The following is a 26,499-nucleotide window of genomic DNA, read 5'->3' as shown; positions in this document are numbered from 1 at the left end:
TTTATTTTATAAAGTAGTTGACAGTATTTCATTATATTTAATATTCAAACACCAATTGATTCACTTTCTTTTAATAAGATTCTTTTCACGGAAGCACAACTGGCCATGCAGGCAGTCAGGCAGTGCCAAGATTGAGCTTGTGGCCTCAGACACGCACTTTCCATCTCCTGAGAAATTATTCAGCTGGTGGGTCAGTGAGATAATCCAAAGGTCCAGATCATGTGTTTTGCATGTGGGAGCCTCTGATTTAGTCCTTGGTACTATGTGGGCCCCCAAAGCACTCTGGGAACACTCCCCAAGCACTACTAGATGAGTACCCCAACCCCAAAATAAAACTAATTTTAGCTTTTATTTGCATAAGCGTTGGAAATAATTATTTGTAGATACAGATGCCTTTTACCCCTTTGCTAGTTTGTGGAGATCATCCCAGAAGAGCAATAGATTATGCATTTTCTGAATTTAATACATGTAACTTGTTTATAATTGGCACTAAGAAATTAGATGTTGAGGAATTTAATAAATGCAGGTAAAGTATAAAGACTTGAGCAAAATACTTTCTTGTTGTTTGCTTTGTTTTTTGTTTTGGAGCCACACCCAGCTGTGTTCAAGTCTTATTTCTGGCTCTGAGCTCAGGGATCACTCCTGGCAGTGCTTTGGGGACTTTATGGGGTGCCGTGAATCAAACCCTACATATAGGCAAGTGCCCTCTTCACTGTACTGTCTCTTGGTCCCCTGGACAGAATTCTTAAAATATTTTGCACTTCTTTATTTGGAAGGGTGTGAATGCCCTAGTCAAAGGAAAAGATTTCTGTGTTGTGCTTGGAGCACACCATTGGCCCTAGGGGATGCTCCCAGCTCTCTTGAGAGCCATGTGGTGCTGATGCTCACAAACCTGGACCTCCTCTATGCAACACATGCCGTTCTGCCTGGTGAGCCGCTGTCTGACCCCAAGTAGGGTGTTTGCCTTGCACATGGCTGACCTGGGTTCGATTCCCAGCATCCCATATGGTCCCCTGAGCACCGCCAGGCATAATTCCTGAGTGCATGAGCCAGGAGTAATCCCTGTGCATTGCTGGGTGTGACCCAAAAAGCAAATAATAATAATAATAATAATAATAATAATAATAATAATAAAAGATTTTAGTAAACTCTTCCGGAACATTATTTCCTGGTCTTTTCTAACAGTTGTCCCCATGTTTGGATTGGATTTGCTCAACTTCCAGTTATGCCACAGTCCTGGTAAAGACAGCCTCATGAGGGCTACAGCCCTGCCCTGCATGGTCCTCTTCTGCCTGCTGTGAGAACATTCTTCGGGTGGAAAATGGCAGTGGGATCACTTAATAGCCTTAAAATACAGAGAAAGAGAAAAGATTCAGACATGTAGTTTATTGTACAGTAGTAACGGTGTGCCAGGCATTAATTTTTGCTTTTTATATAAACTCATTTCTCCACACAGGTCTTAAGATGTATCCACATAGGGGACCAGAGCAATAATACAGTGGGTAGGGCATTTGCCTTGTACTTGGCCAACCCAGGTTTGATCCCTGGCATCCTATATGGTCCTCTGAGTCTACCAGTAGTGATCCCTGAGCTCAAAGCCAAGAATAACCCCCTGAGTATTGCTATATGTGGTCCAAAAACCAAAACCAAGATATAGGTGCTCTTATTTTCCTCCATTTATGGATGAAGAAGCTGAGGCACAGAGAAATTCAATAACTTTGACAAGATCTTATAGGAAATATTGAAATGAGATCTTGAGCCCAAACAATCTGCTTTTAAATCTATAAATACTACACCAATTGCAGGATGAGGTGAGTGGTGATTAAAGATGTGACATGATTTGCAGGACTCAGGAACTGTGGCTTAAAGTGACAACTGCCTTAATGAGGAGGGGTCAGACAGGTTTTTATAAAGGAAGCAGGTTTTGGAGGATGAGTGAGCTTTTAAACACTTTAAATAGAGGCATTGAGATATAATTTGTATGCTATAAAATTCACCTTTTTAGGGCATCCCATTTTATGGGAGTTGTGTTTGTTTATTCACGGGTTTTGCAGTCACCATTATCTCACATTTTTGTCTCCGAACAAGCCCAGTGCTCATTAGCAGTCCCCTCTCTTCTCCAGTCTTCTTTGGGTAACCATTAATTTATTTTGTCTCTATAGAATTTAGCTTCTTCTCTACAGTTCACATATGTAAGGTCATCCATTGAGGTTCTTCATGATGTCACATATGAGAATACTTCATTCTTTTTTTTATTGCCAAATAATATTCCATTGGAACCTCTATATTTTCATCCATATGGTAGATATTTGAGTTGGTTCCATTTTTGGGCTCTTAGGAATAATGTGCCATGAGCATTTTGTGTTCAGATTGTCTTGTGAACATATGTTTTCACTTCTCTTGGCTATATACTTAAGGAGTGGAATTTTGGGGTCATATAATAACTATGTTTAACCTTTTAAAGAACTACCAGATTGTTTTCCAAGCTGCTGCACCATTTCACTTTATCTTCCACACTGCATCAGGGTTGCAGTTTTAGGGTTACTTTGTTTTATTTCATTTACTTCTTTTTTCTCCGCCCTGATTTTTTGTTGTGATCTCCAGGAGCTGTACATTTCCATTGCAGTGCTTGCCAGGGGTCACATAACCTTGTGCTACCAGGGATCACCAACGCAGTGCTACTGGGATTACACTCAGCAATGAAGGGATATCTGGAGGTGAGCTGGAGTTTTGCCTCTAAGGCAGGCACTCCACCACTGAGCCACATCACCAAATCACCAAGCCATTCCATAGGTCTTTTTTTAAGTAGAAAGTGCTAGAAAAATGGCATTTCAGCAGGCAAAATGTGAGAGTTCAGGACTGGGTTTTCTGGCATAAAAGTACAGGTCATAGGCCAGAGTGATAGTACAGCAGCCAATATGGGTTCAATCCTCGGCACCACGTATGATTCCCTGAGCCCTGTATGAGAGACCACTGAGCACAGAGCCAGGTGTAAACCCAAGCACCATAAGGTGTGGCCCAAACTACCCCATTTCACCCCCAAAAAAGTAAGTACAGGTCAGGCCTAAGGAATGGTGAGTAATCGAGGTTAAGGTGACAAATAGGAGAAGGGGGGGGTCAGATCCTGGAGAATCTTGTGTATCTGAATAAGAAAGAGGTTGAACTTCACTCTGTAGACATTTTGACCTGCGAAATGGCTTGATCTGGAGCGTGTGGTGATAATCCTGGCAGTGGAGTGGAAGAGGGAGGGGGACCTAAGATGAGAGTCATACACGTAAGCCCGTGCCCGCCTGAGGCTGAGCATGAGTGTGGCAGCCGTAGAAGAGGGCCCTGAGTCTAGAGAGAAGTGTTGAAACAGCAGTTCTCCAGCCAGTGGGTTCAGACCAGTGGATGCAGTGCAAGTTTGTTTGTTTTGTTGGAGTGTTTCTGATTCGGGTAACCAGTATTACCGACCCTGACTGGAAATGTGGGGTGAGAGGGGTGTGTGCATGAGTAATGGGAGTGACTTAGGTCTGTGGGATGGTTAAGGGATGAGTGGAGGTGGCCATGACAGTAACCTTCATACTTTCTTTGATCACATGTCCTTCGCAAAAGGAACTTGGAAAACTACCACTTGTACTATATATATATATATATATTTTTTTTAAATAGGCTCTTCCTGAGCCATCTCATTCACAATTTTATTAACTTTTTGTTTGTTTTGCTTTTTTGGGTCACACCCAGCAATGCTCAGGGCTCTGCACTCAGGAATTACCCCTGGCAGTGCTCAGGGGACCATATGGGATGCTGGGAATCAACCCGGGTTGGCCGTGTGCAAGGCAAACGCCCTCCCCGCTGTGCTATCGCTCCAGCCCCTATATTTGTTTTTTTATTTGAGGGCTGAGTATGAGAAATGTTCTACCAGGACCACAGCCAGTGATTTGGGGTTTCACCTGGCGGTTCTTAGCATGGCATCTAAACACCAAGGTTGGGACTCAGGGCCTCACATCTGCAAGGTCTGTGGTTTATCACTTTCAGCCTTCTACCAACCCTTTTCTTGTATAGCTTGACACCTAAAAGTTTTCTGTATGAATTGAAATAAAAAAAATAGGTAGCTGGTGGTAAACATTAACTTTTTTTTTTTTTTTTTTTGCTTTTTGGGTCACACCTGGCGATGCACAGGGGTTACTCCTGGCTCTGCACTCAGGAATTATTCCTGGCGGTGCTCAGGGGACCCTATGGGATGCTGGGAATCGAACCCAGGTCAGCCGCGTGCAAGGCAAACGCCCTACCTGCTGTGCTATGGCTCCAGCCCCCAACATTAACATTTTGAAACAAAATTGTTACCATAAATGTAATAGCAATTCTGTCCCTATTGTCATCCACTTAATAAGACACATTAAAAATTTAATCACAGATGCCAGAGTGATAGGACAGCAGGTAAGGCACTTGCCTTGATTGCAGGTTCAATCCCCGGCATCTGATATCTCCTGAGCCTACCAGGAGTGATCTCTGAGCACAGAGCCAGGAGTCCACTCTTGCGCACTGCCAGGTGTAGCCCAAAAACAAATTAAGCACAGGTTTTGCATATAAGGAGATCTGTGTTCAATCCCCAGCACTGGGGCTAGAGAAATAGTACAAAGGTCAAGTGGCCACAAGAATAGTTCAAATCCCAACACTACATATGGTCCCCTGAGCACTGCCATATGAGGTCCCTAGACATTGGGTGTGCCCCACCTCCAAATAAAACAGAAGCCGTCTCTAGCACTGCATGGTACCTTGAGCATAGAGAAGAGTGATCCTTGAGCACCACTGGGTGTGAGCCCCATCCCCCATCTTAATTTTAACTCAGATATTTTACATTTTTTTTCTATTTGAATGCATAATTTCTTTAATTTTCCCCACAAATTTTATCTTAAAGTATTATATTTTTTTGCGTTTATTTTTAGTCACACCCATTAATGCTCAGGGATTACTCCTGGCTCTGCACTCAGGAAACCCTCCTTGCAGTGCTTGGGGGACCATATGGGAATTACAGGGATTGAATCCAGGTTGGCCGCATGCAAGTCAATTGCCCTACTCACTGTACCATCGTTTCGGCCCTAAAATACTGTATTTTTTTATATAAAAATGTATATGAAGGGTGGTAGTATTGTCTCTGGGCCACATCCAGTACTGCTTAAGGCTTACTTCTGGGTCTGTGCTCAAATATCATTCCAAGTGGTCCTTGTGGAGCCATATGTGTTATGGGGATTAATTCAGGGTCAGCTGTGTGCAAGGCAAGTACCTTAACCCCTGTATTATATCTCTGGCCCTTGACTTGTTTTTTAATTTCTTATACTAAAGTTCTCTGGATTTTGTTTTATAATTTTGAAATATTATAATTAGAAGTATGAATTTCTAATATTCTAAATTATTTAGATGCGTACATTTTAGTTTTTATGTTTGTAGAGAAAAACTTTAGTACCAAATGAAATTCATCTTCCTGGTTGATGTCATTAACGCATAGAAGAAAGAATAATTCTCAGTAAAACAGAGTGGAGGAATCAAGATTATAAATGCATAGATTTTAAGATCATTGTTTTGTGGCCTGGAGCGATAGTAAGCAGGCAGGGTACTTGCCTTGCACATCACCAAACTGAGTTCAAGTCCCAGCAACCCCTCTGGTCTGATCACTTCCACCAGAAGTGATCCCTGAGTGCAGAGCCAGGAGTCAGCCCAGAGAGTCAGGAGTGAGCACCATCGGGTGTGGCCCTCAAAAACTAAAACTAAATTAAAAAAACAAAATAATTGTTTTGTTTTGCAATTCTGAGGTCTGACCCGTGGCCTCCTTCACAGATGAATGTAAGAGGTGTATGCTACAACCCTGGCAAAGACTTTTCCCCTAATTTATAGATCTGTGGATGAATTGAGTCAGTTCACATTTTTTATAGAAGTGACACTGAGAAATGTTGTCACATAAACTTGTAGATAGGAATGGGAAGCATTTATTGTAGCAGTAACACTCAATTATTTGAATTCCTTCTGACATATATGCCAAAATTACATCATGATCTGTCATCAAAAATTATTTTTAATGATCTGTCAGCTGACAACTCAAATTTTGTAGAGAGCAAAGAGAAACTATCTGATTGGCAAAATAGGTCAGATCATTCATTATCTACTTCGCTTTTTCTGGGAAACATGTCTTATATAAAGTTTTACCAATACTTCTAAGTCTAATGGCTATTAAATATCCTTGTTATTCTTTCTTTTTTTTATTTTTATTTTTTTATTTTTTTATTAATAGTTTATTTTTAATTAGTGAGTCAACGTGGGGTACAGTTACAGATTTATACATTTTTGTGCTCATGTTTCCCCCATACAAAGTTCGAGAACCCATCCCTTCACCAGTGCCCATTCTCCACCACCCGTAAACCCAACATCCCTCCCACCCTCCCCAGTCCCGTCTCCCCCCACCCCACACTGCCACTATGGCAGGGTATTCCCTTTTGTTCTCCCTCTCTCTGATTAGGTGTTGTGGTTTGCAATAAAGGTGTTGAGTGGCCATTGTGTTCAGTCTCTAGTCTATATTCGGCCCGCATCATCCTTCCCCCACATGACCTCCAACCATATTTTACTTGGTGTTCCCTTCTCTGAGTTGCCCAGAATGAGAGACCAGCCTCCAAGCCATGGAGACCACCTCCTGGAACTTTTCTCAAGATAGTCAAAGCCATCTACCACAAACCTATGGCAGGCATTATCATCAATGGAGAAAAACTAAGGGCTTTTCCTCTAAGATCGGGGACAAGACAAGGATGCCCACTCTCACCACTTCTCTTTAATATAGTACTGGAAGTATTAGCAATAGCCATCAGGCAAGAAAAAGATATTAAGGGGATTCAGATCGGAAAGGAAGAAATCAAGCTCTCACTATTCGAAGACGATATGATACTATACCTAGAGAAACCTAAAAGCTCTAGTAAGAAACTCTTAGAAACAATTGACCTATACAGTAAAGTCGCAGGTTATTCTTTCATTAACCTTGTATCCAACATATTTGGATGAGTTGGGAAAATCAAAATAGTGTTTTAGTTCACCTTTCACAATTTATTTTGTCATGTATTTTTACTGTGGCTATGCTTCTAAATAGTAGTTTTGTCAAAACTTTGTGGCTACAGATTCACTCTTTCAATTATAGGAAATGAATACCAAATAACCTAATTGGCAAAGTAGTTTTCATTGCCAATGCATCTGGTCAAATTATTTATTTTTTATAAAAAAAAATTCTGACTTCATTTTTTATTTTGTATAAACTATCTTGTACACATTCCCCTGACAACTGTCTTAATTCCAAAAACAACAAAAGCAGAACACAAATTCATTCCACTGTTGAAACATCATTAAAAGTGACACGAATTTGATGCCCTGGACCTAATATTATATTTACCATTTAATAGCAGCATCACTGCTCCCTTAGTAAAGATACAATGGAGTCCAAAGCCTTTTTTTTTTCTTTTTGGGACACACTTGGCGATGCACAGGGGTTATTCCTGGCTCATGTACTCAGGACTTACTCCTGGCAGTGCTCGGGGGACATATGGGATGCTAGGAATCGAACCCGAGTTGGCTGCGTGCAAGGCAAATGCCCTACTCACCGTACTATTGCTCCAGCCCCCCAAAGCCTTTTTTGAAAAGAAAGTCTTGGGCCAGAGAGATAGTACTTGCCTGCATACAACTGGTTCAATTCTGATACCACTTATGCTCCCAGCACTGCCAGGAGTAAGCCTGAACACTGCAGATGTGGCCCAAAAGTGATTCCCAGCAGCTGCAGGGTTTGCCTTGCACCTAGTCAGCAAGATTGGATCCCTGAGCACAGTCAGGTGCACCCCTCTGCACAACCCCCCCGCCCCCACCCCCCAAAAGAAAGTTTCTATTTGTTTTATTTGGTGTCCTAGAACAATACACACTAATAAAATGATTCAGAGTAAGAGAGAAATAGGGTTTGTTTGCTTGTGTTTAGAAAGTGAGAGGGCATATGAAATGAAACCTGGAAACAGTAACTGGAAATCTGAATGCAAAGTACATTCTTAGATCAGTCTTAAGGAAAAGTACATGAAGATGGAGGGTCTGGGGGGCCTGAGTGATAGTACAGCCACGATAGTACAACCTGGGTTTGATCCCTAGCACCCCATATGGTACCTCGAGCACCACTGAGTGTGACTGCAAGACAAAACAAAAAGATGAAGGATTTGGAATTGGATTCCTTTCAATACATGTTTGCTTACACAAGCACGTTGTAACCCTTTAGGGATGTGTCTATTCCAGTTTTAGTGCACTGATCTAAAATAGAGATGGACCGTGGGTTAGAAGCTTGTGAAGAGATCTAAACTGGGAGCCAAAGTTAAGACTCAGGGGAAGCATGTTTTGGGTGCTGTTAAAAGCAGTAACAATGAGTCCCTGGAGAAGAGAATGTAGGATGAGAATAGAAGAGCCATTCATTTGGGAAGGGAAATGAGTGTTCTCATTTCTGGAGTAAGCAAAGGAGACAAAGTAATCAGAGCGGTGAAAGGGGGACCCTTGGATTGCAATTTAGGCGCTCAGAGAGGATTTCAGTAAGGCCAGCCAGTATGTGGAGTGGTGCTGGTGGCTAGAGAGAATGAGATCTGAAAAAAGAGGCCAGGAAAAAGGCCCCAGCGCATTACACCTGAGAGATTGACTTACTGCCTGTCGCAAGATCTTATCTGCAGTGAGACATGACTGCCCTCCACATCACATGCATTTTCACAGGCATTCTCAAGTCCTCAAGCTGAACCAGGCTGTCCTGCATGTCGCAGCAAATAATGGACCCCTCTAGAACCCGGAGCAGTAGTACAGCGGGTAAGGTGGTTGCCTTGCACACAGTCGACCCAGATTTGATCCCTGGCCTCCCATATGGTCCCCTGAGCACCACCTGGAGTAACTCCTGAGTGCAGAGCCAGGAATAAATCTTGACATCGCCGGGTTTGACCCAAAAAGCCAAAAAAAAAAAAATGGACCCATCTAGCTTGGATTTAGATACAAGGACAAAAAGTAGCTTCATTCTCCCTGTCCTGCGCCGAATACTGGCAACTTCCCTACTTTAGGGAGATATAAATGTTTGCTGCATTTATGACCTCTGTGAGTCTTCCCATCAACATGGCCCTGAGACATTTGCAATGGGTTGCTTCTTCATAGGGACCTGGAGGACCCTTATGGGCCAAGAACTCTAAGAATTGCCTAACCTACCTTTGTTGTTTGTGGGGTTTGGTTTGGTTTTGGGAACATGATTGTGTTCGGAGCTACTCCTGGCTCCGTGCACTCGTAGAGGTGCTTGTGGGACTTTGCAAGTACCACAAATGGGCCTTGGCCTCTCTGCACAGCATGTTCTCCAGCCCTTGGTGCTGCCTCTCCAGATCTGCACCTTTCTTTCTTTTTTTTTTTTTAATGTTTATTTATTTATCTTGCATTTTGGGTCATACCCAGAGATGGCCAGGGGTTACTCCTGGCTCTGCACTCAGGAATTCCTCCTGGTGGTGTTTGGGGGGCTGTATGGGATGCCAGATTGATGAACCTAGGTTGACAGCTTTCGAGGAAACGCCCTACCCATTGTACTACCACTCTGGCCCGCACCTTTCTTTCTTTTTTCTTTTTTCCTTTTTTAGGTCACACCCAGCAATGCTGGGGGTTACTCCTGGCTCTGTGCTTAAGGTGCTTGGGGGACAATATGGGATGCCAGGGATTAAACCTGGGTCGATCACATGCAAGGCAGACGCCCTAACCACTGTACTATTACTCTGGCCCCCACACCTTTCTTTTTTTTTTTTTTTTTTTTTGCTTTTTGGGTCACACCCAGCAATGCACAGGGGTCACTCCTGGCTCATGCACTCAGGAATCACCCCTGGCGGTGCTCAGGGGACCATATGGGATGCTGGGATTTGTTTTTTTTGTTTTTTTTTTTTTTTTTTTGCTTTTTGGGTCACACCTGGCGATGCACAGGGGTTACTCCTGGCTCTGCACTCAGGAATTACCCCTGGCCGTTCTCAGGGGACCATATGGGATGCTGGGATTTGAACCCGGGTCGGCCGCGTGCAAGGCAAACGCCCTACCCGCTGTGCTATCACTCCAGCCCCCCACACCTTTCTTTTTTTGTTTGTTTGTTTTGTTTTGGGGTCATACCTGGTGATGTACAGGGGTTATTCCTGGCTTATGCACTCAGGAATTACTCCTGGCCGTGCTCAGGGGACCATATGGGATGCTGGGAATCGAACCTGGGTCGGCCGTGTGCAAGGCAAACGTCCTACCCGCTGTGCTATCACTCCAGCCGCTCACACCTTTCTTTTTTAATTCTCCTCTTTCCTCTGTTGAGTCCCAGGAATGGAGTTATGCTGTCACCCACGCTTGCACTCCTGGTAGAATACAGTATGGCTCTATTCTGATGACATTGCTTGCTGGAGGTCCAAGCTTCCTGGTCATGGCATCTGCATGTCTTATATAGTTGTGCTCTCCAGGAGTCACAGCCCATTGTAGTTGCAGTGCTTGCACGTGTCTGGCTACAGTGTTGTCAGAAATGCCTGCAGACAACACTATTACCAGGCACAAAGCAAATTTCTTGGGACTTCACTCAGTAAACAGGGATTGAACTCATAACCTTACGCTAGCAAGGCAGATATTCTACCACCTTCCTCCTCTCGTTTTGATTTCGTTTGTTTGTTTGTTTGGGGGCCACACCTGGCAATCCTCAGGGGTTATTCCTAGCTCTGTATTCAGCGATCACTCCTGGCAGTACTCGGTCACTCCTGGCAGTACTCGGGGAACCGTATGGAATGCTGGGGAGCAAACTCAGGTTGACCTTATGCAAGGTAAACACTACCCACTGTTCTATCTCCCAGGCCCCAGTCTTTAGTTTCATACGCTCTGAAAAAATAGTTGTGCTAGAGATGCAGAGAGATAGCACAGAGGGTAAGGGGACTTGTCTTGCATACGGTTAACCTGGGTTTCATCCCTTATGGTCTCCCAGAGCATCTCTGGGCATGGCAAAAAAAAATAACCCCAAAAAACAAAACCAAAAAAAAAAAAACAGTTGTGGTGGAATGGTGATAACCAAAGCCAAAAGTGATGAGAATTGAAGTTATGGTTGATTGGGGACTTAAGTATCTTCTGAGAAAATTAGCATTGGAGGGAAAGAGAAGTAAGATGCTCGCTACAAGGAAAACTTGTTATTTCTAAGACTGGTGACCCTCAAACATACTGAGAAAGAAGCAGGAAATTCATAGAGGATACTGAGATACAAGAAGGGCTAGATGTCTAGTAGAAAAGAAGCACTCCCAAAGAAAGTGGGAGGGAGGCAGTGGGGTACCAAGTTTGTATTATGTAAACTGCCTGTGATGATAATCAGTTTAAGATAACTCAGTAATTAGGTTGCATTGTGGAACATAAGTATTTAATTTGGTAGGAGGAGCAGGAATCAATCCTGAGGTATAGCCTCACACATTAGTAACTTCTGAAGATGACTAAAACTAGTTTCTCATCACAAAATTTTGTTTGTAATTTATTTTAGGTTTAGTATGAGCTTTAATAGACATAATCTGAAATACTACGTACTGCCAAAAAAGCCTAAAAAGATAGCATTTGATTGCTTAGACTGGATCAGAAAACATCATCCATGTGAGTATAGCCGTGTGATAAATTATGCCCAGAAAGTATAAATGTCTTTCTAATACCATCTTAGATTAGAATATGTAAAATTGCATATTAAATACTTCTTTTCATTATAACACTAATTTGCTATTTATAGAGTAGATATTGCAATTCTCTCAGTTCTGAAAATTATAAAGTCTAATTTGGTTTGATAATAATAAACCCTCATAAAAAATTATTGTTAAATAGTCCCTCCTACATACCTGTATTGTAATTCTTGGTTTCACTATCTTTCTCTGGCTTCTATGAATACATTAATTATCAGCCCTTTGTCCTAGTGTCTTCTCTGGGTCTGTCTGCTCTAGGCATAATAACTGAACTTAGTTTCTAAAATTCCTGCCAGTTTTTTTTTTTCCTGCCAGTTCTTCATGTAGAACTTGTTTTCTACTTTTTCGTGGAGAATTTTTTGTTGTTGTTGTTAAACATCTAGATTTTAAATCTTTTACTTTCTGGTTTTAAAAATAGTGTTAAGGGGGGCTGGAGTGATAGCACAGCGGGTAGGGCGTTTGCCTTGCATGCAGCCGACCCGGGTTCAAATCCCAGCATCCCATATGGTTCCCTGAACACCGCCAGGGGTGATTCCTGAGTGCATGAGCCAGGAGTAACCCCTGTGCATCGCCGGGTGTGACCCAAAAAGCAAAAAAAATAAAAAATAAAAATAAAAATAGTGTTAAGGGGGCTGGAGTGATAGCACAGCGGGTAGGGCATTTACCTTGCACGCGGCCGACCTGAGTTCGATTCCCAGCATCCCATATGGTCCCCTGAGCATGGCCAGGAGTAATTCCTGAGTGTATGAGCCAGTAATAACTCCTGTGCATTGCCGGGTGTGACCCAAAAAAGCAAAGTAATAATAATAATAATGTTGAGGCCAGAGAAAGAGTGAGTACAGTTAAGGCACTTACTTTGCATACAGTAGACACTGAGCTCCACCATGAGTGATCCCTAAGCTCAGATCCGGGAGTAAGCCCTGGGTCCTGCTGGATTTAGGCCCCCCAAAAACAGTGTTTAAGAATGTTTTGTATTTAATTTGTTGTCTAGATATTTCTATAATGTTGAAAAATTATTTTAAACTTCATATTTAGTTTCAGCACCATACCCAGCAGTGCTCATCTCTTACTCCTGACTCTGCACTCGCGTGACTCTTGGTGGGCTCGGGACCCTGTGGGATGCTGGAGATCAAACCTGGGTCAGCCATGTACAAAGCAAACACCCACTGTACTTGTGCTTTGGCTCCAATTTTTCTAAGTTTTAAAATTATGAACAAAAAACTTTTGCCTAAGTCCCTTGTTAGAGTGACTTCCGAGTTCATAATCCGTGAGAAAGAAGAGCCGTAGTGCCCACCCAGATCTGCCGAAGGAGTCACTCAAAGGGACGTTTGCTTATTTTCAGTGCACAGAGAGCCCTTGGATTATTCTGCCTGTGTGATCTTTGTACTGTAAGAGCACTGAAACTATTCATGGTTCATGTATTTCTAGGAGCACTGTAAATTGTGTTCTTTGTCATGTTAACAGTCCTTATTCTTCAGCACTGTTTTGATCTCTTGGCAGATAACTCAGGGATAATTTACTGCCTCTCCAGGAGAGAATGTGACACAGTGGCTGACACCCTACAGAGAGATGGTCTTGCTGCTCTTGCTTACCACGCTGGCCTCAGCGATTCTGCCCGAGATGAAGTACAGCACAAGTGGGTTAATCAGGATGGTTGCCAGGTAAATTTTAAAAAATAATATAGAGTAGGAGTTGGAGAGATAGTCCAGGGGTAGGATGTTGGCCTTGCACATGGCTGACCAGGGTTCTATCTCTGGCATCCCATACGGTCCCCCAAACACCCCAAGCAGTAATTCCTGAGTGCAGAGCCAAGAGTAACCCCTGAGCATTGCCGGGTGTGACCCAAAAAGCCAAAAAAAATTAAAAAATATAAAGCAAATGTATGCAGGCTGTTTTTACCTTAAAGGTAAAACAGGGTGGGAGAGATAGCTCAAAGGGTTGGAGCACATGTTTCGTATGCTAGAGGCCCTGGTTCAGACCTCAGTAACTCATAGTTCCTTTAGTTCTGCCAATAGTGACACTCAAGCAGTGATTTGGGACCAACTCCCAGCACTGCCAGTATGGCCTTAAAACCAACAAATAAAGGCAGTATGCAGGGACTAGGGAGATAGAATAGGGTTTTAGGGACTGGAGCGATAGCACAGCGAATAGGGCGTTTGCATGTGGCCGACCTGGGTTCTATTCCCAGCATCCCATATGGTCCACCAAGCACCAACTAGGAGTAATTCCTGAGTGCAGAGCCAGGAGTAACCTTGAGTATCACCAGGTGTGACCCAAAATGGAGAGAAAAAAAAAAGAATAAGGGTTTGGGCACATGCCTTGCTTGTGCCCAATCCTCAGTTTGGTCCCCAGCCCTACAGGATTCTGGCAGTGCTCAGGGGACCATATGTGGTGACAGGGATGAATCTGGACTTGCTCCTTACAAGGCAAGTGCCCTACCTGCTGTCCTATCACTCCTGCACTAAAAGCATATTTTCTTGACACTTCTAAATTTGTTTTTTCACAAAATAAAAATATAAATTTCCTTAAATATAAATCACGTTCAATAAATTTTATATTTTCAAAGTTTACAGGTCAGTGGTTTTTAGTATATTTTACAAGATTGTGCAGCTATTACTGTTAACTCCAGAACATTTTGTCTTCCCAAAATTCAGTACCCAGTACCACAAATACGTATACAGTACCCCAAATACAGTACGCATGAGCACTCACTTCTTGTGACTTCGTTTCCCTAGTCTTTCTGTCTTGTTAACCACTTGTTAATCTTGTTAACCACTCCTAATGCTTTTGTTGATTTTTCATTTTAGACATTTCAAGTAACTTTGCAGAATGCTTTTAAGAAGTAAGCTATAGTATATATATGACTTTTGGGAAATTTATTATTATGACTAAATAATACTTTCGTATATAGGTGTATCACTACTCATTCATCTCATCATCATTTGGTACAGTTGGAGCTAATTCACAGTCGGAGCTATTCACGTTTTTTTTGTTTGTTTGCTTTTTTGTTTTGGGGCCACACCTGGCTGTGCTCAGGGCTTCCTCCTGGCTCTGCACTCAGGGATCACTGTTGGCAGGGTTCCAGGGATTATATGAGGTGCCAGGGACCAAACCCGATCGGCCACATAGGGCAAGTGTTGTACATACAGGGCCTACTGTACTATCTCTCCTACCCCTGTATCTACTTTTTTTCTTTTGTGAATAATTTTTCTGTGAATGGTTGTGTACAAGTTTTTCTATGCACATATGTTTTCAATTTCTTGGGTATACACCTAGGACCTTAACTACTGAGTAATATGATAACTCTAACTGCTTTTCAGGGAGGGTCTCTCTCAAGTGCTCTGGGAACTGGAGATCATTTGCAGCAATCTTCAGCCATGATGGCTCGGTGCTAGCACCCAAGAATGTGGCGTTACATGGCCCAGTGGTGTCGGGGACCACCAGCAATGTTTTGGGGGTGGAGAGACTGAATCTGGAACGTGGGTTGAACCCAAACCACTGGGTTATCTCCCAAGCCTGTTGTTTAGCTTTTTAAAAACTGCCAAACTGTCTTTGAAAACATCTGTAAAGTTCTACTTCCCCATCAATGATGCCTTGAAATTCTGGTGTCTTCGTGTCTTGATAGCATTTTTGTTTCTTGGTTTTTTTTGTTTTTCTACCACACCCAGCCGTACCCAAAGCATACCCTTGGCTCTGCCCTCGGGGATCATTCCTCACAGGACTCTGGAGACCGTATGGGGTGCCAGGGATTGAACCAGGTTTGGCATGAGCAAGGCTAGTGCCCTACCAGCTGTTTGGTTTCTCTGAGGCCTCTTTGACAGCATTTATATTTTCCCTATCACTTCTCGGCCTTTTGGCTAAGATCAGCTGTAATATCTGTTACTATTTTATTTTTCCCTTATGTTCATCCTCATAAATGTGGCATTCACAAGAAAATGGAATCTCACTAAGATTTTGACTTATTTTTTTCTAATAATTAATGATGTTGAACATCTGTTTCTAAACTGGAAAATTTGTCACACAAGTCGATCAAACAGAAGCTGAGAACACTAGTCAGCCCACACTTTGATGGTACCATCCTTGAATAGATCCCCCTAAATAAAGGATGGGTTTGAGGAAAATATTATTAGCCTGTGAATGCTCACTAACAAAAGAAGAAATCATCGCCCTAAAGATGAGCACAAAAATATTTCTCAAAATTATTTTTTGAATGGAAAACAGAAGGTCTTAAAATAAGAGATACAGCCCAGAAAGGTGTAAGGAAACTTATGTGATCTGGAAACCATTTGCCATATGAAAAGTACAGGATGAAATGAAAAAGAAATGAAAAGGCAGTTCATCCAAACAAGAAAATGCAAAAAATGAAACAAATAAAATCGCATATCTAGACTAATGATCCTCTCAAGGCCCAACTTTTGAATCAGTGATACAACAAGTGACCGGAGAATACAATAGAAAGAAGATGAAAATTAAAGCGAATGAAGTCAATCATGTGTTGGTGATAGGGCATATATATGGGGTTCAACCTATAAATTATAGTAATGCCAAGGAGGAAGTCAGGTTAGTTAGATTTATTATAAGTATTTAACAAATACGCATCTTGGAAGCCAAAGAGATTGTACAGCAGGTACAGCAGGTAGGGACTTGTCTTGCATGTGGACAACCTAGACGCAATCCCCGGCACCCCATATTGTCCTGTGAGCCCTCAAGGAGTGAGAGTGACCCCTGAGCACAGAGAGGCATGGCTTGGGCAGGAGGGGGAGGGCATTTTTGGGTCACACCTGGCCATGCTCAGGAGTTACTCCTGGCTCTGCACTCAGGAATTATTCCTGGCACTGCCTGGGACCATATGGGATGCTGGAGATTGAACCTGGGTGGACCATGTGCAAGTCACATGTCCTATCCACTGTACTATCACTCCGGTCCCATGTATGGCTTTTTAAAAAAAAGAAAGAAAAAAATATTTATATACGTGTGTGTGTGTGTGTGTGTGTGTGTGTGTGTGTGTGTGTGTGTGTAAAAATTGTCCCCGAGGGCTGGAGTGATAGCACAGCGAGTAGGGCGTTTGCCTTGCATTCGGCTGACCCGGGTTCGAATCCCAACATCCCATATGGTCCCCTGAGCACCGCCAGGGGTGGTTCCTGAGTGCCCAGCCAGGAGTAATCCCTGTGCATCGCCGGGTGTGACCCAAAAAGCAAAAGAAAAAAGAAAAAAATTGTCCCCGAGGGGGCCGGAGCGATAGCACAGCGGGTAGGGCGTTTGCCTTGCACGCGGCCGACCCGGGTTCGATCCCCGGCATCCCATATGGTCCCCCAAGCACCGCCAGGAGTAATTCCTGAGTGCAAAGCCAGGAGTAACCCCTGAGCATCGCTGGGTGTGACCCAAAAAAGCAAAAAAAAAAAAATTGTCCCCGAATCACTGGATATATATATATATATATATATATATGTACATATATATATATATCACTATCACTGTCATCCCGTTGCTCATCGATTTGTTTCAGCAGGCACCAGTAATGTCTCTCATTGAGAGACTTATTGTTACTGTTTTTGGCACATCCAGGCTCTGGTGCACAGGCTCAATACTCTCGGTAGCTTGCCAGGCTCTCCGAGAGGGGCGGAGGAATCGAACTCGGGTCCGCCGAGTGAAAGGCGAACACCCAACCGCTATCGCTCCAGCCTATATATATATATATATATATATATACATATATATATATATACATATATATATATATAGAACATAGTTTAGCACTTTGATTTATGAAGTTAAATGACATTCGTGAAAGTTAGAATCAGAAGCAAGAGCACCGGGTCTGAAGACTTGCACACCCAGCTTGTTGTCGTTTATGTTGAGAATAGCAGTAAAGTGACTTTCAGTTTTGTGGACACTTAGAAAATATATCACTGATTTATTCACTGAAATAATTAACAGATGTCTATCAACCTTCAAAAAGTTCCAACATTCTTTTTCTTTGATGAACTTTTTCTAAAGTTTCCCTGGAGAAATACTCCAGTGAAAATAACAAAAAGAATTTGACAAGAAAATAATGGCAAACACTGGCTTTGCAATATGTTATAAACAGATCAATGCATCAAATCTAGAAATAGAACAGAAAACATGTAAAAAAAATGTGTCATAAAGAAGGTTTTAAAGATGAATAGGGGGTGGGGACCATAAGAGAGAGCTCAGTGGACTGGAGAACTTGTATGTGCGAGGCCTGGGTTTTATCCCAGACTCTGGTTGATCTTCCAAGAGTTGAGCCAGTAGTAATCTCTGAACTTTATAATGTGTGGCCTAAAAACAACAAAAATATTTTAATGAAATTTAAAAAGTAGAAACTAACAAGGAAGATCTAATGAGTGGTATTGGTTACTTAGTAGAGTCCTTTTTTTATCCTCAATAAAATAAATAATAGGTACATAAAAGTTTGGTACTTTTAAATTATGAACTGTGAATGGAGAAGAATCTCAGCTTAAAAATAGCCCAGTGGTTGGGGCTGGAGAGATAGCACAGCGGGTAGGGCGTTTGCCTTGCACGCGGCCGACCCGGGTTCAAATCCCAGCATCCCATATGGTCCCCTGAGCACAGCCAGGGGTAATTCCTGAGTGCAGAGCCAGGAGTAACCCCTTTGCATCGCCAGGTGTGACCCAAAAAGCCAAAAAAAAAAAAAATAGCCCAGTGGCTGCGGCTGGAGCAATAGCACAGCGGGTAGGGCGTTTGCTTTGCACGAGGTGGACCTGGGTTCGAATCCCAGCATCCCATATGGTCCCCTAAGCACTGCCAGTAGTAATTCCTGAGTGAAGAGCCAGGAGTAACCCCTGTGCATCGCCGGGTGTGACCCAAAAAGCAATATATATATATATATATATATATATATATATATATATATATATATATATATATAGCCCAGTGGGGCCAGAACAATAGTACAGTGGGAGGGCATTTCCCCTGCACTTGGCCAACCTGACTTCGATCCCTGGCACCCTGAGCACCACCCAGAGTGATCCTTGAGCACAGAGCCAGGAGCACCACTGGGTATGACCCAAAAAACAAGGGGGTAGGGAAATACAGGGCTGGAGAGAAAGTACAGTGGGTAGGGCACTTGCCTTGTGTACAACTGGTTTGATCCTTGACGCTGAAATGGTCCCTGAGCCTGCCAGGAATGATCCCTGAGCACAGGTGTGACCCAACCTCTACCCCTCCCCATCCTGTAAAAATAGAATGATTTCTTGAAAAGGCTTTTTTTATTTTATTTTTCTGTTTGGGGGCCATGCCCAAATGTGCTTGGGGCTAATCCCTGGCTCTGCACTCAGGAATCACTCCTGACTGTGCTCGGGGGACCATATACAGTACCAGGGATCGAACCCAGGTCTGCTGTGTGCAAGGCAAGCACCCTACCTGCCGTAATGTTATAGTATTCGTATGCTAGTGAGGGAGAGGGGTAGATTAAGACAATTCAAACGTGTATAATTTCTACCATGGAAAAGAGAATGAAATAGAAAAATAGACCCGAAAAAGGACAGCAGCCCCCAGCCCAGCATTGCTGGTGACAGCACTCACCCACACTAGGCCGTGTGCAATTAGGAATTGCCACTAAGAAAATAATAAAGCCAATTTTTTATAGTTCTTCAAAATCTTTATAATAAAAATATTCTATAACGAGTATACATATGAACGTATTTACATAACCATTGAAAGACTTGGAACACAAGTATGGTTCAAAGAAACTGATTTTTTTTTTTAACCTAATTGTTTTTTCCCTAAGACTAGCTAATCCTTACAGTCAACATATAATATAACCAGCCAGACAGCTTTGATCAGCTTAGATTTGTGAGGTGGAATAAAACATGGTTGTTTTTCTTCACAAAGAAATTATTGTAACCTAAAGTTTTACAGCCGGCACAAAAGGAAATAACAAAGCAGGTTTTCCCAGTTTCAGGAAACAAAGGATTTTTTTTTCCCCCAGGAGGGCTCACATCAGTGCTGACAGACTGCCTCCCCTTATGGGCTCTCCCAGCCTTGCAAGACACATCTGAGCTTCTGGGACCCCTGCCCACTGCGCTCTTCAGGCCTGTGGCTGACATGGCTCACTCGTGGCTTCCCCTTCGAGGATGCTGTGCCTTGGGTCAGAGTGCCGGTGTCAGACGGATGACTCATCTCCAGAGCAGCACTGCCCTTCCCATGGTTGATAAGTGTAGGCACTGCTGTCCCCTGCCCCGCTGCTTGCACTCACCGAAATCTGAAATCCTGTCATTAGTCCAGTCTGGTTGCCAGATAGTTCAGTTGCTCTTAAAATATGGTTACTGTAACAATTCATTTTTCTGTTAGTTCTCTTTTTGTTTCTGAGCCACACTTTTTTTGTTTTGAGTATTGCTCAGAGCTTACCCCTGGCTCTGTACTCAAGGATCACTCCTGGCAGGGCTGGGGGACCATTTGAGGTACCGGGAATTGAACCCTGGTTGGCCACATGCAAGGCCCTCCCCTCTGTCCTATCGCTCTCCCCTCTGTCCTATCGCTCCAGCCCCTTCCTCTCACATTTGTAACTGTGGTGCTCACTGGGGTATTAATGAGGTTGTTGTACTCACACAGGGCTGTGATGCTCCCCGAGATTTGCACTTGTTCCATGTCAGGCCTGTACATGCTCACACAAGTCTTGGTTGTGGTGCTCACCAGAGGTCACATCTTCTGAGTTACAGTTGCCGTGCCAGTAATCTCAGGCCTCAGAGCTACCCAAATCAGACTTAGCACACGTGGTACACCAGGGATTTGAAATTGTGACCTTGAGCTTGCAAGGCTAGTATTCATAAGCCCCTGTGCAGTTCCTTTGGGCCCTGGAGGGAAGTTTTTTGTTTTTTTAACTTATTTTTTTTTAATTGAATCACTATGAGGTACACCCTTACAAAGCTGTTGATGATTAGGTTTCAGTTGTACAGGAGAGTGCAGCAGCCATGTGTATACCGTCTTCAGTCACCACGACAGATTCAGGGTTTTTCCTTTGAAATTCATTGACAATCAATTCAAAAATGGATAGGCATACTTCTGCCAATCCGGACACTGATAAGTGGAGCAGGGCAGAAAGCTGCAGAGAAGCTCATCAGAGAAGCTAAACCTTGTAAATTCCCCACGGTTCAGAGCAATGCGGTTTTGACCACAACCCGGAGATCGCAACTGTGTGAGCCCGAGAGATCGCATAGGGAGTATACAGCGCTCGCCTTGCAGCAGTCAACCCCTGTTTGATCTCCAGCACATAGGGTCCCCAGAGCAACACCAGGTTTGGCCTTTCAAAATTGATTTTTAAAAAATGAGTTACCTTAAAGGACCGGAGCACTTGTTTGGCATTTGGGAACCCCAGGTTAAGTCCCAGAAGTGCTGGGTGTGACCAAAAAAAGAACATGGGGGTGGCAGCACATCAAGGGGCAATTGCAGTTCATTTCATTATTTTGACTGATAACACCAGCCGTTTAAACAAGTGCCTGCCACACCAAACTTCTCTTACCTTTTGCCTTCTTGGAGCTAATTAAATCTCAAGTCCTGTCTATGAAAACCTCTCACTGGGCATGTTAATTTGTGGATCAGGGCTGGAGAGATAATACAACAGGTAAGGCGCTTGCCTTGTATGCAGCCAGCCTGGGTTCATCCCTATCACCTCACAGACTCCACTGAACCCCTGCTTGAGTGATCCCTGAGTATAAAACTGGGAATAAGCACTGAGCATAGCCAGGTAGGGCCCAGAAAAAATGTGGGTCAAATTTAAATAGTAGTCTATTATATAGAACACTTCTTAGGAGGCACAACTGGTATTTGTAAGTCATTTCTGGTGGTATTGGGAGGTTGGTATGTGGTACCAGAAATCAAACCCAAGCCTCCTGCATGTACTCCAACCTGTTGAGCTATCTCTCCAGTCCCTAGAATATATATAATTTTTTCATTGAATCACTCTGAGATAGACCCTTCCAAAGCTGTTCATGATTAGGTTTCAGTCACACAGTGTTCCAACACCCATCCCTCCACCAGTGTACATTTCCCAGCACCAGTGTCCCCAGGTTCCATCCCATCACCCCGCACTCCCCAGCCTGCCTCTGGCAGGTGCTTTTCTTCTCTCCCTCTCCCTCTCCCTCTCCTACTCTCTCTCCCTCCCTCTCTTCCCTCCCTCACCCTCTCTTCCCCTTTTTCCCCCTCTCTCCCCTTTTGGGCATGTGGTTTGCAATATTGACACTGAAAGGTTATCAAGAATATCCCTTTACTTTTAACACTCAGTTCTTGTCCAGCTAGAATATATTTTAAATAAGATAGGGGATAAAGTTTTAGAAGCATCCATTATTAAAATGTTCTTTAAGCGGATTACAAGTCTAACAGAAATTTATTTACTTTCCCATCAGGTTATCTGTGCAACAGTTGCATTTGGAATGGGAATTGACAAGCCTGATGTGAGGTTTGTGATCCATGCGTCGCTCCCTAAATCTGTGGAGGGGTACTACCAAGAATCTGGGAGAGCTGGGAGAGACGGGGAAATATCTGACTGCCTGCTTTTCTACACCTATCACGATGTGACCAGACTGAAGAGACTCATATTGAGTAAGAGACACTTCTAGTCTTGTGATAACGGTCTACTCCTGCTTGTGGTACTTTGATTTCAATCCACTTTTCCATACTCAAAAGAAAATAAAGGGTATAGAAATGAAAATTTCACTAGGGCTGGAGCAATCCAGTAGATAGGGTGCTTGCTTGCCTTCTACATGACTGACCAGGTTTGAATCCCTGGCATCCCACAGAGCCCAGAGCCAGTTCTGAGCACCACCAGGTGTGCCCTCTCCCCCATACACACACACAAAAGGAACAAAATGAAAGTTTTGTTCTCCTTAATTTTTATCATAGAATTCATCTTACATAAAACTCAATTGTTATATAAATATATATGAAGCAGAAAATTTTCAAATCATGTCTTGTATACTTTTCTGCAAGAAATAACTCCAGTTAGGGGCTGGAGTGATAGCACAGCAGGTGCATTTGCCTTGCGTGCGGCCGACCCAGGTTTGATTCCCAGCATCCCATATGGTCCCCCAAGCGCCGCCAGGAGTAATTCCTGAGTGCAGAGCCAGGAGTAACCCCTGTGCATCACCAGGTGTGACCCAAAAAAATGGAAGGGAGGGAGGGAGGGAAAGAGGGAAGGAGGAAGGGAGGGAGGAACGAACGAACAAACGAACTCCAGTTATTGGTTTCCTTTGTATTTTTCCTGACCTCACTCAGGAAGGCAGAGGAGAAAAGAATGACTTTTCATATACTACCACCCAGATTAAGAAATAATAAAACTCCAGTCTTCCAGTCTTGTCCCTCTACTCTCTTGTTAGAAGTAGCAATATCTTGTAGTATTTACCTTTCCCAGATGCCTTTGTTTTATAGTGAGTGTAAATGGGATTATATGTTGTTTGTTGGGGTGGGGTATGAAGGGTTCTGTTGGGCCACCCCTGGCAGTGCTCTGGAGAATCATCATGGTGCCTGTAAGCCATGGCTGCCGCATGCAAGGCAAGCACCTTACCCCCATACTTTCTGGCCCCTATATCACTGTATCACTGTCACTGTCATCCCGTTGCTCATCGATTTGCCTGAGCGGGCACCAGTAATGTCTCCATTGTGAGACTCGGGTTGGGCGTTTGCCTTGCATAGGGGCCAACCCAGCTTCGATTCCTCCATCTCTCTTGGAGATCCTGGCAAGCTACCGAGAGTATCCCGTCCACACGGCAGAGCCTGGCAAGCTACCATGGTACATTCGATATGCCAAAAATACTAGCAACAAGTCTCACAATGGAGACGTTACTGGTGCCCACTCGAGCTGGCTTCTATATGTTGTTTGAAATTTCTGCATTTTTTTTCCTACTTTGCTAGTATGATTTCACTACATCCTTCATCTCTTTTAGTGGAAAAAGATGGAAACCGCCATACAAAAGAAACGCACTTCAATAATTTATATAGTATGGTACATTACTGTGAAAATATAACAGAATGCAGGAGAATACAACTTTTGGCTTATTTTGGTGAAATTGGATTTAATCCTGATTTTTGTAAGAAGTACCCAGATGTTTCTTGTGATAATTGCTGTAAAACAAAGGTAAGTAAGAAAGCTTTTAATTCTTTGAAGAAGTTAACAAGTTTTTTTTTCTAAGAATGCTTTATTTTTATTTGATTAAATTATAATTATACAGGCCACACTCTGTATTTATATAAACATAAAATCCTAATATAAAATTTCCATATGTTGGGGGCTGGAGCGATAGCACAGCGGGTAGGGCATTTGCCTTGCACACGGCTGATCCGGGTTCGATTCCCAGCATCCCATATGGTCCCCTAGCACTGCCAGGAGTAATTCCAGAGTGCATGAGCCAGGAGTAACCCCTGTGCATTGCCAGGTGTGACCCAAAAAGCAAAAAAAAAAAATTTTATATATTATCCCATATGGTCCATAACAGATGTGATGACAATGATGAAGGGGCCTGAGAAGATATAATTCAGCAGGCTGATCTTGAAAATGGCACCCTAAGTTATCCCTGCTACTACATGGACCCAGCATCCTAGTCTGATCCCTAGGAAAAGGAAACAGAAAAGAAAAAAGCTTAAATTTTGCCCCTTCAGTAGCAAATGCCAAAAAGACTTGATAAGATTATACGAAATGATGTTATTTTTCTTCTCAATTTAGAAAAGGTAGGTGAAGGTAGATTACAGTGTTAACTTCAAGGGGCCAAAACGGAGAAAATGACATCTAGGTAACTTAGGTTTGAAAAAATGTAATTGTACTCTGAAAAAGTATATTTATTTTATTTTTTAATGAACTAAAAGTTTTTATCGAAAGAAACTTAGGAGAGATGTGAAAGGAAAGAGAGAGAGAGATTCAAGAGAGAACATGCAGCTGGCTCTTCAACCCAGAACTCCTTCGAACACGTATCTTGCTTACTTGTCTCTTCGTTCCTTTGATTGTTTTTCCCACTCTGGAGAAGCCTGTGTTCTCTCTTGAACACATTTCCCTTTTTTCTCTCCTCTCACATATTTCTTTTTTGGTTTGTTTTGGGGCCACACCCAGCAATGCTCTGGGATAACTCCTGACTCTATACTCAGGAATCACTCCTGGCAGTGCTCTGAGGACCATATGGGACACTGGGGATTGAACCTGAGTAGGCCATGGCAAGGCAAATATACTCCTGCTATACTATTGCTCCAGCCCCAGCCTTTCTTTCTAAGTAGTTTAGTTTAATAAAAACTACCTTGCTTAAAAAAAAAAGTAAAAGAAAGCAGGTTTCTCCAAAGGGGAAAAAAAGCCTGAATATAATATTTTTAAAAAACCATTAACCTGTAAATATTCAAAATGATCCAGTAAAGAGAGGTAGGATATTTTAAATTCATCTCTGGAGATCTCATCTTCATTATAATAAGAATAACTTGTATACTGTGTAATCAGATCAATTAGATTACCTAATAAATTTTTTTTTAACTATAAAGAATAATGGGAATAACTTCTGGGTGAGTTTTTCATCATCTGTTCTGAAAGTAACCTTGAGAGGGGCTGGAGTGATAGCACAGCAGGTAGGGCGTTTGCCTTGCACGCGGCCGACCCAGGTTCAAATCCCAGCATCCCATATGGTCCCCTGAGCACGGCCAGGGGTAATTCCTGAGTGCAGAGCCAGAAGTAACCCCTGTGCATCGCTGGTGTGACCCAAAAAGGAAAAAAATAAATAAATAAAAGTAACCTTGGGAAACTATTAATTAGATCCGTGTAGTACCTATCATTTTAATTCTATGTTGTAAAGTTTATTGTACTCTGTAGAGTGTTTTCACAGTCAAAGTTAAAAATGCCTATCCTGAAGATTCACAAGTGGACTTGGTGTGGAGGGGAGACAGACATATGTTCTTCTTTGTCTTTGTCTTATTCTTTTTGGGGCTGCACCCAGGAGTGCTCACGGATGTCCTCAGAACTGCCAGGGATCAGTTCTAGTAGAGCTGGGGATTTGAACCTATGTGACAGGTGTGAGGCATGTGCTTTAACCGCTGTGCTATATCTCTGGCTCTTTTAAAAAAAAAAAATTTTAGGGGCTGGAGCAATAGCACAGTGGGTAGGGCATTTGCCTTGCACGCGGCCAACCCGGGTTCGATTCCCAGCATCCCATATGGTCCCCTGAGTACCACCAGAGGTTATTCCTGAGTGCAGAGCCAGGAGTAACCCCTGAGCATCGCAAGGTGTGACCCAAAATGGAAAAAAAAAGATTTTTTTAATTTTTTTTTTTAATTAGAAGCCAACACTGACTCAGCTTGGGGACCCAAAGTCACTCCTAGCAGTAGAACTCCACCTAGCATGGGCAGGGATGCTCAGAGGCCACAAGAGCCAGGCAGTACTGGGGAGGGTAGCGGTAGGAGCAGGTGGGCAGAGGGACATGGTACCGGGAATTGAACTCACAGTCTTGGATATGCTGGGCTTGTGCCAGCCCTCAGCATTTATTCTCAGCATTGCAGCTCCATGCTTGTAACAGAGCAGTTGCAGAGAACTGGGGCATTAGCCAGAGCGAAGGGTCATAGACATTTTTGGTGTGGGAGCTGCAGGCCCTGGGCCCTCTCCACTGACCATGCCCCACCCTGTACACATTGCCAATCAATTCTCTCATCCAATGAGTGTTTGTTGTGTCTGCTGGGTCATGGAAGTGACCTGGAACAAGACAGAGAAAGATCCCTGTCCTTGTAAGGCATACATTCCAGCAGAGGGAGGCCTGGGTACAAACAGTTAGCAGAG

General features: G+C 43.1%; 1 protein-coding gene across 1 annotated transcript in view; it reads left to right on the top strand.

The window, feature by feature from the left end:
* The window catches only part of BLM (BLM RecQ like helicase), a 69,752-nt gene that overhangs the window by 23,881 nt on the left and 19,372 nt on the right, over positions 1-26,499 (top strand). Inside the window, exons 12-15 of the mRNA XM_055142714.1 lie at positions 11,537-11,643; positions 13,224-13,384; positions 22,109-22,304; positions 23,645-23,835. Coding sequence (XP_054998689.1) covers positions 11,537-11,643; positions 13,224-13,384; positions 22,109-22,304; positions 23,645-23,835 — 655 coding nt within the window. The remainder of the gene's footprint in view (positions 1-11,536; positions 11,644-13,223; positions 13,385-22,108; positions 22,305-23,644; positions 23,836-26,499) is intronic.

The sequence above is a fragment of the Sorex araneus genome, chromosome 6, assembly GCF_027595985.1.
Source record: "Sorex araneus isolate mSorAra2 chromosome 6, mSorAra2.pri, whole genome shotgun sequence".
In the NCBI taxonomy this organism is placed as follows: Eukaryota; Metazoa; Chordata; class Mammalia; order Eulipotyphla; family Soricidae; genus Sorex; species Sorex araneus.
Note: the sequence above shows the minus strand (reverse complement) of the source record. Positions and strands in the feature narration are given on the sequence as shown.